General features: G+C 43.9%; 1 protein-coding gene across 1 annotated transcript; it reads right to left on the minus strand.

Annotated features, from left to right (window-relative positions):
* Positions 1-226: 226 nt before the first annotated feature.
* Positions 227-15968, minus strand: LOC104344180 (transmembrane protein 182). Its single transcript, XM_009948248.1, has 5 exons — positions 15816-15968; positions 13149-13266; positions 11028-11126; positions 8238-8375; positions 227-456 (listed from the first exon to the last, which is right to left on the minus strand). The coding sequence occupies exons 1-5, from the start codon at positions 15966-15968 to the stop codon at positions 227-229; spliced, it is 738 nt and encodes a 245-aa protein (XP_009946550.1).
* Positions 15969-17014: the final 1046 nt, after the last annotated feature.

Below are 17014 nucleotides of genomic sequence, written 5' to 3' on the forward strand. Positions count from 1 at the left end.
ACTGAAGAGGGACATTCAGCTGGAGCTGGTTTTGGACTGACAGTGGTTGGATGCTCAGTGCTTCATCCCTGCCTCCATGTAAATGGGTGTGTAATCATGCTCATGTAATCACCTCTACTGACAACCATAGCTACAAAAATGATCTAGTCCTCAAAACTTGTGTACATTTCATTACAAGGAGCATTGCCAATTTTCTCAAAGGCTTTCTCAGCACTGTAAATTTGTCTTACTCCAGGGACTTCATAATGTCTCTGCCGACCAGGTAGAAGAGGAGTCCGGACAGTAACACCAGGGGCACGCCCGCTGCAGCAAACATGAACGACCACCCGTAATACACATGCACAGGTACATCGTCCATGCACTTCTCACTTCTCTCCAGAAGGATGTACTTCTGAAAATCGGCAGCAAACTCCTTCCAGATCACGAAGAGAAATATGAGCAGGAGAAACAGGCCTCCTGGAAAGACAGACAATGACGAGTTATTCTCTGCATATGAAACACAGAAATAAAATTGAGAAAAGAGCGCAACAGATTTCCATTTATTCTTGCAGGTCCTTTGCATCAAAGCTTAGTGTTACTGAACTATTATTCATGACTTTGCTCTGTAGGTTCCCACGAAAGCCAAACCCACTCGCCATGAGAGAGATCCACACCACTGTGACTAGCTCCTGTCCAGCTGCAGGCACAGCGACACCTCGTGCTTTAACTGCTGGAACTACTGCGGGCTCTGTTTCAGCTGGATATGGCCATGGAGAAACCCTCCCAAACACAGCTGATGTTCAGAGCACAGATCTGCATGAGGCTAGCTCTGCATTCCTGTCTTAAAGGTGGCTTGTTTTGCCTTAATTTGCCTGAGGTGAGTGCAAAGGAGAGGCTAAGACTGACTTTTTCCTATACCTACCCTTCAAGTAGTGTCAGATCTGATTTCCACCCAGAAAGCAAAGGTACGGGGATCAGTCCTGCTGATGGCAAGCGTTATCCAGCATCAAACCTGCTACCCCCAGCTCGTGGGAGTTCCGCTTCATGTCTTGTGTTACCGTTCCTTAAACCGAGCTTTGCAACCAAGTATTAAAACACATGACAAGGAGTACAGGTGATCCCATTTTTCAGAAAAATAACACATAAGAGTAGAAAAGGCATGTAGCCATGAGATATTAATCTCAGCTGGGCTACTAAATGACAAAATAATAAAAAGAATAAACAGCTTATACCATGAGAATAGAAAGTTTTTTTATGGTCAAGTGAGACCTCCTTTGCCCTCCCCTGGAGCCAGACAGGAGGGCTGAGGCCACACTCAAGCCTGAGCAGTGAGCACAAGGTCAGCATCTTGCTTAGAGAGGGTCCGCTCCCCTCAGAGCCTCCCAAGACTTGCAGGATGCCTGTGACCCAAATAGCAGATATCCCATGAGACCTCACGATCTCGTATTTCCAGATGCATACCCGTCGAAGGTCAGCGATTGCAGGAAGAGCTCGGTCACATCTGAAAAGCACGTGGTGAACAGACACCTCCTGGACCTGGCACAGTCCCTGGCGGGCTTGGGAGCATCGGCGCCTTAATAGGAACCTATGGGCTGTTATTTGCCCATAATTCAAAGTGGTCGTGGCTGGAGGTTGCAGGTCTAGCTCCTCCATGTGAAGCAGATGACAAAAAACTAGTGGCCCAAATTTTATTTGCTGTGTCATATTAAAGAATATATACAGTGTACTTTAAAGTCAACAAATATTAAAACTAAATAGTGATGGTGTGATGACAGATCTGAAAGCACTTCAGTAATATCTGATCTTGCTACTTCCCACTAGAAGCTTGCTATATTTAAATGGTGCCATATAACATACAGATATACGCATATGCACATACATATGTGAAAGAAGTACATCACAGATTATAATATTTTTATAGTAGAAATGAACAGTTAGAAATCAATTTATTTGACAAGTTACCACACAATTCTGTGGATGTGTTGTGGCTTCTGCCGGATTCAATTTCTCCCCTTGTAATTTTTAAATGAAAGGTAGCTTATACTATATCTAATTATTCTTCCTGGCAGCTTATACACTACAAAATCCAACTCCCATGCTAAGCAAAGGAAGTGGGTAAAGCTTGACATTGATATATCTGCTTAGCGACGGTGGTTCCTGAAACCTTCGTCAAAGAAAACACGTCAGTGTTTAACTGTGTTTCTGTTTATAATGGATATAAGTACATCTGCTGCTGCAAGCCTCTGCTTCACATCCTGTAACCAAAAATAAGACTTACGTGAAGGTACAGAGAGTTCAAAGTCCTCGCTATGTGTTATATAGAAGTTGACACTACCCATCCTAAGCTGTCGTGTCTATTAAACTGCCTCCTATACCCAATGCCTGAAAATTGAATCTTAATAATCAAAAATTGGTGTAACCATATGAATATGCTTTCTATCACCACACGCTGTTATTTCAAGCCGTTCTCCCTTACATGGAAAAGTCCTTGTGTTTGCTGGAGAGGCAGGCTAGGAGTTAAATAGCAGCTGCTATAACATTTGCATGTTCATTGAGATTTTGATACCACTTGAAATTAAGTGCACAAATAAATATTTTACACTTAATATGATAGTTGTATGCTTAAAATACCAATTATTCTACTGTAAGAAAACGATTGCATGTTTAAATAGTCACATGTCCTTTACAAAATACAATATATTGATAAGAAGGCAATTAAGTCTTTATTACCGATGTAATTTAAAATTAAATTAATTAGATAGCAACTGAACCTTGAAAAGTGCTCTTTTAAAGATCAATTTCTATTTCATTAACTTATAATACCTATGGTAAGAGACGCAAATGAAAATGCAGCCCCAGTGGGACAGACATGGGTACGGTAGTGTACTTTTGAATTCTCCTACTTTTCTTTAAATAACCAGGGCTTTTGTGTTGAGTTGTCCCAGGACAATTTAGATGGGCTAAGACCCATTTATTGAAGAAATCAGATTAAAACATACCAGTTCTTACTGAGGAGGGCGCGGGGAAGCCCTGTGAGTAGGCATCACCGTCCCCCAGCTCTCCAGGAGCTAAGAATGGGGAAACAGTCCATCCCCTTGCCCCAGGAGAAGTGCCACGTCTTGATATGGAAGGATTTATTATTAAACAGGTACTGGAGGTGATGGCACAGCCATGGCATCTAAATTAAGAACATTTTCACACTCTGGGAAAAATGACAAGAAAATGTAAAGTAAGCAGCATTCTTCCCTGGAATAATTACAGCTAGGTGTCGAGGAGTCCCTGGGATTTACACCATCTCCTCGGCAAGAAAAGAAAATCAAAAGGGCAGGTGCAGCCAAAGAAGGATGGTGGAAGCACAGAAAGGGCAGCTCACTGAAAACTGTTCAGCAAAAAAAATGCTTACTTGGAACAATCACAAGTATTAATGAAACTGCCTAAAATTTGTCACACTTGTGGACATTAGTAGACTCTTCATAATGAGAATATCAGGACGTTTCACTACCAGATTGCCAAAGTAAGCGTTTGGCATTTTCGTTTTGAAATGCTATTTTATTTTGGATTTTTCATCTTTTGAACAGGGAGTCACTTTACCAGCCCCTTTTGGGAGCTTTTTGTCTTGGCCGCAGTGGAAAGACACCTTCATTTCCTGCCAACCCCAAATGGCTTTTTATGCACAGAGACATTTCTTCCCGCCTTGGGCAGCAAAATGGAAAACTGAAAAAAATTTGAGTTTTCTGCCCAAGAAGTGAGCTCAGCATCAGCACACACCTGCAACACAGGACATGGGTTGGGTTTGGGTAAGCGTAGGCGAGGACCTGGTCAAATGAGACCATCCCCACACTCCTCTCAGCATGCCTGCAGTTTCTACCACTGGAAAATTCGCCAAGTGATCTCTCTCTTTCTCTCCCTTTCCCTCTATTCATTAGGATGGTATGGAAAAAACTTAACTGTGAAATTCCATCTCAACGCTGATGAGGTCAATGGCATCTTCTGGGGAGGGGCTAATTGCAAGAAAAATGAAGTGGGGTGTTAAATCTTTCTCCTTCATATACTGCTAACTGCAGGACAATGAAGGCCAGCTCTCCATCTGCCCCTCCCAGGAGAGCTGCACCTTTGTTGTGAGAAAATTGGAGTCGGGCTGTTTCTTTCTCTCACTTTATATCCTTGTGACACCTTTATAGCTGTTAATTGTAGGGACAGGTGAGTGAACTCAATCTTTAACTCTTATTCTGTGAAAGCTAGTGAACTTTTGTGTAATCTGCTAATTAAGAGAATAATGAACTTTGACTCATTCGCCTTTCTCACTAGTTGCCTCTTAAGGACGTTAATAACGAGGAAACGGAGGGGTGACTTTCAGCTGCCCTTCCATAAACATCAGCCTTTACTGCACGTGGGGAGCCTGAGATTGCCAAAATGGAGATGTTTGATTTAGAGAGGGGGATCTGAGCACAAAATTCAGCACGTCAACTCACAGAACTGGCAAAGCTGTGTTTTTTTTAAGCAGTCGGCTCATGCTGAAGATCAAGTTGGTCTGAGCACATGCTGTGGTCCTCTCGCAGGACCACGACATGGCTCTGAAAGCACAGGAGAGGCTTTGTGCTGCCTTTGCCAGCTGGAAATGTCCCACAGCCACAGTGATCCTGCAGCTGCAGGACAGTGTGAGCACACCTCTGTGTGCCACATGAGTGGGGATGCTGGAGAAACAGCATTGGAACCACAGCGGCTAGAAGAAGTGTAGGCTGTGCATGGTTCATCATGTATCTGTGCTTTCCAGTGTAAGGCAAGCTGATAGCAAGCCCCTCTCTATGTTGCTTAACATTACCTGGGACATGCATCCTTATTGCTTGCTTTGAAAACTCACCATACACTCACGTTTTGCCGGTGTGCTCCCTCCAGAGCAGCCTTGTCACCCCTGAGGAAGCCACCAGGTAGAGCTCAGATCATTCACTTAAGCCTGCAGCTATGCAGCTGGTCCAAATGTATTAGGGCAGCTCTGCAAGCTCAGTAATCGCCCTAGGTTTGGATGAAGGTTGTGCTACTTCTAAGCTTGGTCTCTAAAAATGCCCAAAGGAAATGAAAACTGAGGAGCACAAGTACAGAAAACTGAGGAGAACAAGCAAAGTTGTCTCAGCAATTCAAACAGTTTCCAAAAGCTGCAGTGCAGTGTTCATCCGGCCCTCTCAGTGACATTGTAGTGATAATTAATCATATTGCCGTCTGACTGTTGAAACAAGGGGACAATTAGCCACCAGGCAGTATCTGTCTCCCCCTTGCAAGCACTGAAACTAGGTCCAAGATGGCAAATGTTAGAAGGAAAACAGCACGCCAGTTATTTGCTTGTGCAATTCAGGTGCTTTTGGGAGCAGGCTGGCAGGGATAACTGCTCAGCTGGGGTGGTAGATGTGCACACGCAAGCAGCAGTGAATGTCAGATGGGCTCTGTCCGTATTTCCCTAGTCACCCAGCAGAAGAAATCAAGGGGGATGGCTGAGGTCTTTTGAAAGGGCTCTCAGAAACACCACCCAGCGAGCACTACGCTTGTTATGGTAGCTGGCAGACAGTCATTTTTGTCCTCCTGAAAGTACAGTAAATAAAAGGTATCTCAGAGAGGAAACCCTAAGGGATTTAATCAAGCAATAACCATCTTCACCCTTAGGTGCTGAATTCCCCCCACTGATGGAGGGGCACACATAACTCCTCAAGGTCATGTTAGGCTGGTTATCCATAAATGCGCTTGGGAGTGCATTTGCACCAATAATATCTTTAGAGCCTTTCGGTGGCAAATGTTGTGTCATTTCGCAATGATTAACCACGGCTGTGACTTCATGACCTCAGCGTGGGCTGCTACCAAAAGCGGCAGAGGGAGTTTATGGATAGAATAAAGTTGCGTATAGAGGATACCCTGAGAGGCTGGGGCATCTTGCAGCCATGGTGCCCCATCTCACCATCCGACTGCCAGACCACGTCCCCACTCTACAAATTGCCAGCATTTTCACACTTCCTCAAGGAGAGATCATTTCTGCATGGGAGGTTAATTAACACTGACCTGCAGGCCATGATTAGAAGACAAGACGCGCTTTCTCTTGTGTTGTCTCTCCACATCCCGCTATCTGAAGGAAAGGGATGGCTGGGGAGTTGAAGCTGTGTTAAATCTATTGTTCCTACTGCTTAGCGCAATTATGCAAAGTATTTTTAGAAGGGATAACGAGAAAATAACCATGGAGGAATACATCCCAAATCCATCAGGAAGCCAGTGCCAAGCAGGATCCAGAGGTCTGAGTCCAGAATATTCGCCCCCAAAAAAGGACCAGCTTAAAATCTAAGCAAACTTTGCTGAAAATGCTGAAATACTATTGCATTCTTCTTGTTATTATCTAGATCGAAAATATAGCAGGAAGCCTCTTCCAGCTGAACTCGTTCCTCCTAATGACAGTTAATAACAATGATTGCTGTTCAGATTGAAACTGCTTTAATACAAACTTCAATTTAAACAGCAGAATCTTTGCCTAATGCCAAGAGGTTTACGTGATGCATAATCAGCTCTTTTAAAAAGCATCACATTCTATGCCCCAGCCTTTTAATCGAGAAGTAGTCAAATAAAGTGCAAAAACAATGGGAAAAAAAAAGGAATACAGTGATTCAGTATTACTCAATATCCTTTTCCGTGTGATATTTTACTTATCTGGCCAGTGTCAGAAAGTGACCAATCTCAGTTTTTCCATTTGGGCTGAAAGCTGAGTGTTTTAAAGAGGTAGGGCTTTAACTGAGGTAGCCAGAGTGCCACATCTGAGAGGATTCAAACATTCAGCCCTAGTCTCACAAGAAGAGGTGACTTCAACACACACACACGTCAAGTCGCCAACACTAGTCTGTAGAAGGCATTGGCACCTGATGGAGATCAGACAGCAAGACATCTTGCATTCCCAAATGAAATCCATGTGTGCAAAACCACATGAAATTTGCCTTTAGAAAAATTAAGCCCAACTAAGCATTTCTTAAACTATATAAGAGAGTGATGAGCAGATACACACAGGCTTGCTGCCCTCACTTCAGTAACTGAATACCTGGACACAAATGGAAAACTGGACAAAATGCAAAGAGAATTAGCAGAGGCAGGTAGGGCCAAAACAATTTAGTGTCTTCCAGATTTTTTAGACAAATAGATAGATGTCATCTAGCTTCATTTTAACAAGCAGCTCAGCTGGCATCATATGGTTAATTATTAGTACACCTGGAGGAAACAGAAATGAGGAAAAGAGCTATATAATGGATAGGGAGCTAAATAATGGGGCTAAAGAGTAAAAGGTAATAATAGCAGGGCATGATGAGATTGGCAGGAATTTAGGTGAAGTTCCTCCAAAGTCAATGTTGGGACCATTCTTGTTAAATATTTTCATTAACGTTTTCAGCCCCCAAAATCTTGGGCACACTCAAAACGCTGTATGATGAAGCAGGACCTGGTGCAGGATCCGTAATTAAGCAGCGTTTTTTCAAAGAAAGGCTTGACTTTATTATGAAGTTCTTCAGTTGGCATGGCTCAGCTGAGCTCCAGCCTTTACCTGCTTGAGTAGAAAGAAAGCTTTTTTTCTGAGTTTGAGTCACTGTTATAAAGCAAGTATTTCTATTAGTTAAGCCAGTTATTCCTTCCCAAATACAGAAAAAGAAAAAGCCCAAGTGATAATTCAGTAGAATCGTTTATAATGGCAGTGGGAATAATGAATAAATGCCTATTTTTATTTCATTTTCCTGCTGTGCCACCGCTTTATCTTTTCAGGTTTTATTAAGCCAGCCCTCCCATTTTGAATCGCCGGGTATGCCTTTCATCGCTCAGTGGGTTTCCAGCTCTACCAGATGTTAACAGCAGAGACAGGAAAGGCCCAAATGCAAAGGCTGACTTAAGGGAACAGAGCGGGGCTGATTGCTGCTCAGGGTTAACGCAGCTACGGACTTTACAAAAATAAAAGGCACTGTTTCTCTGGGTTGCATAGAAGAGTGGGAGAAAAAAAAAAATTGTTTTTTCCAAACCCCAGGTTCCCTAGGACTAAGGACTAACTTGCTAAATCTTGACTGAGCATAGAGGTTTAATTCCAGTGGGGGAAGAGTGAAATCATTTACTCCAAGCCAGTGCAGTTCCCATCAGAGCCCCCATCTCCCCCTAGCAGCACTGCATCCCCGGCTGTCTCCCCTTCCCCTGCGCACATGAGGCAGAGCATGGCTGCTGCTTTCCTGCCCCGGCCGTATCCCGTTGCCATTGCTTACCTGAGGCGAGGAGAAATCCCCCTCCCACTTTGTAGGACCGGGGGCTGACGAAAGGCACGCCGCACACCAGCAGCAGCCCTCCCACCAGCCCAGCAGTGACGGCCAGCATGATGAATGCCGTCCAGAAGCCTCTGTACACTGCACAGTGAACAAGAGTAAAGTCAGGGAAAGGAGAGGAAAAGCAGTTTTCTTCAGTCCACGCTCAACTCCTGCTTAAGCAATGGTAAAAGCAACAACCTGTAATGCTGCTCGTGCTAGGCAGAGCTGGAGCTCCTGCTTTGCTAACTCCATGCCATGGCACGTGTGCAATGTGCCTGGAACCGATGCAAGTTGAGGTTGAATGTCGTGCCCTACATAATGAGATTGGAATGAGTACAAGGGGTTGGAAGGGTTTGCCAGGGAAGCACGCTACAAAAGGGGGTGAGAGCAAAGGTCATCGTGCTTAGCTGTGCCTGTGGGGGATGGAAGAGCTTGGCAAGAAAGGAAAGAAAACAGCAACATTTGGAGAGATAGAATCAGACCATATCTTTGTTCCATTTTAATTAACACTTACGGAAGGTGCCAGGTTCCTGGTTTAAAATAAAGGCAGTTTTTGTTAGCAGGACTGCAGGGGAAAAGGGAGCTCATGATTTACCTGCCATTAATGGCCTTGCTTGACTCCAAGCAAGAGAACAAGGCAAGAGAACACATGCTTCTTCATCCACTGAATTTGGGGGTTTTGCTGTGACTTCACGGGACCACACCAGCCAGAGCCAAGCAAGCTTGCATCCATCATGTCCCATGGGATGGGACGTCGCCCACTCATTTCAGTCTCCCAGTAGCCAAGTCCCTTCCAGGCACTACTGTAAACCTTAGACAAAGGTGGTGTTCCTTCAGGCAGACACCCTCTGATACCCTGCTCCCCATTTCCCTGATTTATCTGATCCCCTCAGACCACTGCATCTCACTCTGCCTGTTGTTTTTCAGAAGCGCTAGTTAAAGAGATTTCAGTTGAGCACAAGCAAGTGGGTAATGCTGAAATGATTCACACTTGAAAGAAAAATGATACAGAAAAGATGCGTTTTACTCATTTGAAACCATTTTGTCAGGAGAGCCACTTAGGGAGAGATAAGTATCTTGAACTCTCCAAAACCACAGAATTCATTTTCATGTTTAACCTCCCGTCACCCGTTTCTCTCAGGGAGTCTAAGAGGATGCAGATAAGGCAGAATTATCTCTGGAGCAGGTGATAGCTGGAGGACCCCTCTTCCTGGATGGCCTTCTGGTTTGTCATCATTTGCCTATGAGGATGGTCTGGTTTGAAATAAAATGACTGTTTAAGACAGAAGCGTCTGCTCTCTGCAGATGTCCGAACGTTTTGCAGTGGGGTTGGTGCAGCAGAGGAGCCCAATGCTCCCACTGCCCTAACTGTGAGTGCTGAGATATTCTCATCTTCCCAGGGATCATAGCAGGGTGGGTGCTGGGAGCCTCCAGGCAGAGCCCTGCAGCACCTGGACTGCAGCCCCAGCAGGGAGCCTCTTCCCAGCACCTTCCCAGGACCCATCCCAGTGGGCATTTCTGAGAGGCAGCTGAAAAGGGTTTCATAGCAAGGGCTGACAGGCAGGGACAGATGCCTCCAGGGCCCTTTATTTAGTACGGAAAAAATAGTATGTTTATCTGTGAGATCATTCAGAAACTAGACGTCACGCCTGCCTCTCCTAAGCTAACAAAATCCCACGGCTTAACCCGCATGTTTGCTGCACACAGCCTGCAAAGGGCTCCTCCCTCTATCGTTGACAGGCCCCTCATATCCATTTTACACTACAGCATGTTCCCCGAGGCAGGAATCCTGCACAGCACAGCAAAAGAAACTAGCTGCTCTCCCTCACATGCTCCTACTGACAAATTGGGGTGTTTTTTTTTTTTAATTAATTCCTCATAAAAAAAATAAAAAATAAAAATAAAAATGGTACTGCTAAAGGCTAAGGAAAAGGTCAAGATGTTTGTTTGTGCAGTATGCCTGCCCTGGATCCCCAGAGGCAATGCAGAGCAATGCACACTATTTAAAGAAATCAATTCATTTCAAAAAAGATCATTGAATTAATTCTAGCTGCTGCCACCAATTTAGCAAATTAAAATTCCTGACAGCAGCTGATTCATTAAAGAACTCTGAAAATACAGAGAAACATAAATAAAAAGGGAACCAGTTGAAAGGAGTCTCCAACTGTGTCATATTTGGTGTATTAAAAATAAGCCAGTCACTTACGTGGATCTTCTAACAATTTGGTCTTCAACTGATTTTCCAGTGTTTGTTTATTTTGTCTTGCAACAAATCAACACCAGCACTCCCCCAGGAAGCCAGACTCTGGAAGCAAGTCAGCACTGGGCCGCATAAGCCTGCAGCCCAGGAGAAATTATTTTTCTTGCTGCCCGCAGGGTCTAGATTTGGCCATGGGACTGAAGCCCTTTCCCTCCAGCTCCTCCCAGTGAGTAAGCAGGTGGGAGAGAGTGGATTTAGCATCCTCCCTTGCTCACAGGAGTAGTTGCTGAGCACCCAGCGGGAGGGTGCATGGCTCATGGCCAGGCATGGCTAGCTCTGGAGGAGAGATAATGTGGGAGAACATCTCAATGTGCTCACAGCTTGGAGCAGTCAGCTAAGCAAGGCCATTTTATAAAGGAACTTTCCAAAAGTATTGGTCATGCTAGGCCACATGCATTTATAATGGGAGAGCCACAATGCTGACACACACTGTAAATCTCTGCCTGGTCGCTTGGGGAAGGACCTGCTGAGGGAGGAGGAAAGAAACTCACCTGCGGTTGTGTCGTAGGAAGGATGGGGGAAAGGTCCGAGAGCAATGGGCATGGGAAAGAGGTAGCCATGCATGCAGAACTTGGGGTGTGCTTGGCTGGCTGAAAAAGAACAACAAAAGAATCCCTGTTGGCTTCTATTTTCTGAAAAAACACAGTTTTAGTATTCAGATGGCTATGTACTGTTCTGCAAAACCTACAAAACCCTCACTGAAATCAGAAGGCTGGGGAGTAAAGGATAGTAAATCCTGGTTAGAAAGAAAAAAAAGGAAAAGAAGAATGATGAGAGAGGGGAGATATAACAGGATTTGAGACTGCTACTCATACATCTTCTCATCTTCATAACCCGAGTCTGAGGTGGAGATAAATCATGAAAGATGGAGCAACTGAAATCAGTGTAAATATTCCCATTGCTGTTTTCCTCCAGAAAATGTGTCAGGTCACCTAAAAGGGGCAAAGGTATTTGGGTACCAGAACAAGCTACCTTACAAGACCTCCCGTTTGTGAGAAGGGAAAGCTCAATTAGAATGGAAGTGCCCCATCAATATTAATACCACTGAGGCTTATCATGATTAACGGTAATAGAATGAACGTTAAATGAATTAATTAATGGTTGGCCACTTATTTAAATATGTTCCCCAGCTCAAAGGAACACTTTATAATAGGTGGACATTAGTTCATGCTAAATTGACTATGGAATACCTATTGAATTAATTATTACGTCCATGAGAGCAGCAAATTAATTTGCCATGATCAATCCTATTATAATAAATACCTAAAGAAGTAGTACAAATTTGTCAGTAATCAGAAACTCATTTTACTTCAGGTAACATTATATTATACCATGTATTTCCATATAATGTAATTAGATAGCAAACTCCCTCTCTCAAGCCTGTCCTCTATTATCAAAAAATTTCAGTGTGAAAAATGTCACGTTGTTCAGTTGAACGGTGGCAGTAACTGTCCCTGAAAGATTTTACAGGAAACACCGGTCAGGGACTGGGTGACAGCAAAGTCATCTGAAATTTTAATCACTGTGGAGTAAATTTGTTGTGGGAACCTGCATTATTTGCAGCCAAATGCCATATGAGGTGATCGTACTGCTCCACAGGCACATAAGCATCTTTGAGCCAACTGAAGCACCAGTGAGCACAGGGTCAAGGCTTTTGCAGTGTTTAAAACCTTTGCAGAACTTATTTAAGAACTTTTTAAATCCTCAATACTTCTCCAGGGTTGTGGCATCCCAGGGAAAGGCTGTCCTCTAATTACCCGCTGTGCACTAATGCGGGTGAGCTGATTGCTGGCTCAGCCACTGGTAGGGCTGGTGCCAGGCATGTTGTGGTGTGGTCTCACTCCTTTGCTTTTTCTGGTGGGAGCACCTGGTTCACTGGGCCAAGACCCCACACTTCACTGCACATGGGCCACCAGTCAGCACCAACTGGTGTCTCAGAGCAGGTTTCACCTTCTCCTTCAATTTTTTCTGAAAAGCGAATGTGCTTTCAGAAAAAAAAATATTTTGCATCCGTCTCTGTGTAATTTCAATGACCTTAAAAAGCAAAACAGGCAAGGTATTAAAATAAAGGTCTTGTGTGCTTAAGAGCATCAACATATGTGGTTACAACTCTCCATGATCCACCACTGCCCACTGCTAGAGGTCCTGAGCACCCTGGAAGACCACATGTGTGTGTGTCCAGCCTTCTCCATGCTGAAACCAGTGGGAGGTGGAAATGCTCGGCACCCCAATGGCTGAAAATGCTGCTAATGGCCAGGAAAGGCACGGGCTCAAATTTAGCAGACCTGAGCTGAACACAAACATCAAGAGGCATGGTGGGGGGTGGGGGGAGTTGTCCTTGCTGGTGGAAGCCACCACTCCGTAAGACTTTGTAGGTGACATATTAAATGGCGTTGAGAGGTTCCCACATTTCTGTGAACAGCCCTCTGAGACCAAAATCCAAGTCAAAACAAAAGCACAGAAAGGGTGAGCCAAGTTTGCTTTTGATGATAAGACTGAAAAAATTAAATAAAGACAACTGTCTCCTCATCCCTAGGAGCCCTTCTTGTTCTTGTTTGCAATTCAAACTCTGAGCAAATGCTGTGAATATGGTGTGGTGGCATCATACTTACTGTACCAGAAGGTCCAGATGGTCTCTGACTGGCCCTCGCCAAAGAACCAGCACCGCCAGAAGAAGCCTTCATGATGGAAAGTGAGGATCTCCTTCCTGACCTCTGTTGGCGTTTCAGCCTGTGGAGGAATGAAAGCCCAAGCTGATACAAGGACGATCATGGTCCAAAGTGTGTATTTTTTGCTTAGACAGTTGGTGCTTTCGTTTTTTGTTGGTGTTATTATTTGTTGTTGGTTTTGGATGGGTTGGGGAACACAGAGGCAGCTGCTGTCCTTGACTTCCTGCTGCATCACAGCTACAAAATGTTCTGATAACAAATCATCCTGCTGACTTTCACGAAACAGTTTCTTCTTTCTTCAATATCTTTCAACCACTGATTGCCAGGGCTGAATGGGTATGTCAGGGAGCACAGCATCCTGGGTGTATTCTACTTCTTAAACTGTTTCCTTAAGTAATTGTTATTGCTGTTGTAACCAGTAGGAAGCAGGTCGATTACCAGGTAAGCAATTCTAGGTGTGCAGCAGTTCAGATGTCCTTGCTACTCTGCAGGATCCATGTAAGGTCTGGCTTAACCCCAGAAGACAGCCCAACTCTAACACTCCCAGTGAGCCTCTTCTGAACACCAGCCCAAAGGTTTCCTTCTTTCTCTCCCTCTGCTGAGCCCAGCAGAAGTTATGCTAAACTTACATGAGACACAAATTACTCTGCCCACATCAGTCTTCTCATAGCCATGATAGGGATGTTGACAATTTTTCCTTTTTCGTGAGTCTACTTCGAACCCCAGACCAGACCTGTGAGCACAAGGGTTAGGTCTTCCCAGAAGGGAGGATGTTGCAAAGTTGAGTCATGGACTACTTACAAAAAAACTTATTAAATCTATAGCCAAAATCAATTTTATCTTTATCACACACAGTTTGGTAAAGAAGACATGACTGCTACAGAATTATGTTATGTGGAGGATGGAGAAACTCCACACAGGACTAGACCCTGTGAACTAGAGAAAGGAGACAGGACTCAACGGGGAGGTGCTAGAAGATACTTCCCTCACCTCGAGGTTTTTATGCATGAAACTATGACTGCTTCCAGAGCTCTGACCTGATTCTCTTTTTACTTTCAGGATAAAATACTAGCTATGACAACAGTAACATGCAGCTCTCAAACTTCATCAGCTGGATGGCTGCAAACTTAGTGCATCTACGGCACATTTAATCACTGTTTGGCAGACACTCTAGACCACTCTTATCTGTAAGGGACAGGATTTGCCAGTTTAAGACAGGACAGAGAAGGTAAAAAACACAGCCTGATGTACACAACTGGTAACTGAAATAGAAATAATAGAAATGGTGTCTGAAATCGAAATAAAATAGCTCAGAGGAAAGAGTAAGAGCAGTTCCTATTTCTGCCTGGTGCTTTTGAAGTCGCTCTGCCTTAGTGACAAGCACACTAACACTCGGCCAAGAGTGTATCTTAAATGTCCAAGATGCATATTCATGTCATGCAGGGCAACGTCTCTAGGCTCTCCACTTTAAAAGACAACAGCACAAACAAAAATCTGGAACAATTAACATTGTCATTTCCCAAGTGCACAAAAACTGAGCAGCACTCCTCTACCCGTGACTCTCCGCCATCTCTGGGGCTTTACTGCACTGCTGTAAACAGTAAAGACAGTGTCTTCTGCTAGGCAGTTTTTCTATCGTAATCATTTTTCCAACAGAAGAAGTAATTTGGAAACATGACTCAAGCAAACGGTGTCCTACATTTGATCATGGGATCCTAAAATGAAAGAAAATATTTCTTGCTGGCATCATGATGCTTACCCAGTGTGACTCACCACACCAGAAAAAAATCAAACCTAATTGGTTTGAACTTTGAAGTAAGAAAAAGTCTGCACACAACAAGGATCTTCCTGTCATTTTGTAATTGAAACTACACATTGATCAGCACAAAAACATTTTTGAAGAGTGGGTGGCTCAAGGAACTGATCTGGTTGTTATTTCATTGAAGAGTCAGGCAGCAGCAAGTGCAGCTAAAATCAAACTTTCAAAAGGGTCTATAACCACGTGATACCAGCAGTTAGCACTAGGACACCAACTTGTCCTTCAAAAATTGTACTTCCTGCTAACGAAAATCCTGTATATATCTTAATTTTAAAATATATAGGCCTCTTCTTGTTAGATGGGCAGGAACTCTTTTCTACTTTGTTCTGCGTCTGATGTTCACTTTTGTTTTCTGCCTGTGCTGTAGTCATATCACTTCAGATGTAAATGATTGTCAAGTCCTACACTTTAAAATATGAACTATTTTTAAATGAAGAAACTACAGAGGGAAAAATCTTCTAATGGCAAATATCAGGACATATCTTTTGTCTTTAGACAAAAAATGCTGTCAACAAGTAAAGCTCGTACATTTTTGCCTTTCATTCCCTAATGTTCATATCTGCCTGATTACAGAGGTGCTGTCTTAATGTTTCCTACACACTTTACTTCAGTCAAAATGCCAGATACTGTGGAAAAGCTGGTTTGGATTTTAAAGTTAGCTCAGGCTGATGATTTACATTAGCAGGTCACTTTCAATGAGCATAAATACTACCACAGATTTAAAATTTTAACATTTTAAATTATTTAAATAAGTCAATTCATATAAAGTAAGGCAGGATTTCAGAGTTTACCTCTCCGGTCTGCAGAGTGCTATTCCTGTGCTCGAAGATGCCGCAGGTCTCCGTAGCTAGGAGCCAGTAATCCGTCCCAAAAGCAACAAGAAAGAGCAACACACCAGTGCCGCCGAGGATCCCGGCTGCGAGAGCGGCAACTCCAGCCTTCATGGGGCAGCAGGTAGGCAGCAGAATTGGAAATCAGAAAAGAAGAAAAACGCCGAAGTTTCCAGGGTCACTGGAAGAGCGGGACGAGAGAAGTGCTATTTTTGGAGATGGATAACAATCTTCTCCTGGCTGGTGTGAGTTTCAGTGGGTGGTGGGAACTAATAAAAGCAGATGATCTGGCATAACCAAACAGCTGTGGCATTAAGGGACATGACAAATAGCTATTGAGACCAAGCAGGAAGATTTCCAAATAAACACATGGCTGTTCATTTCAGAATAGTGCTGCAGAAAGCCCTCGCCTCGGCCAGTCAGGCAGCATCTAGGTCACAAGTGGATACGATGCAGAACTGCCCAGGACACTGGAGAGTTTTTAAAACCCCGTTTATGCATGAGATTAGCAAAGAGGCTGTGCATGGCTTGAGCAGATCTGAACTCGAAGATCTTTACCATGTCATGGAGCCTGCAGTTTCCACAGCCATTGCTGTGAGATACCTTTAGACATTTCCTCGCAAGTGCAGCGTAGAGTGACACGTCTGGAATATGTGTCTCCTTCAGCTCCAGCTTCCTCTGAACAAAACACTTATGCAGCTTTCACACAAAGTAACACTAGAAATCCAAGCAATATCATTGAAACATTGGTGAAAGCTTAACTATATTAGTGCTCTCAGAAGTGATGCAATCAGCCTGTGCAAACATGTTTAAATCAAGCAGGTCCACTGCTAGCTAGACCAGGAGCATTAAAATCAGGTGTACATAACAAGACACATAGAGTGTCCTGCTATGCAGCTGTAGAAAAACATTCTCTCTCTTGCCACGGAAGAGCAGATTATATAGCATCCATACCCCTCCCACTGCCCAAGGCTGCTGTGGAAGAAGTGTCTCATGGGGATGAGGACACTCCTGCATGGAATTTCGCTGCCATTCGGTTCCTAATGTTTTTGTCTTCTGCTGGAGCATCTGCTGTAGATCACTGCCAGGAACAGGATGCCAGACCAGGAAAATTACATTTTCTGAGGGCAATAAATATATTCCTGTTATATGCCAGGAGG

This window comes from Leptosomus discolor, chromosome 9 (assembly GCF_034619465.1).
Source record: "Leptosomus discolor isolate bLepDis1 chromosome 9, bLepDis1.hap2, whole genome shotgun sequence".
Taxonomy (NCBI): Eukaryota; Metazoa; Chordata; class Aves; order Leptosomiformes; family Leptosomidae; genus Leptosomus; species Leptosomus discolor.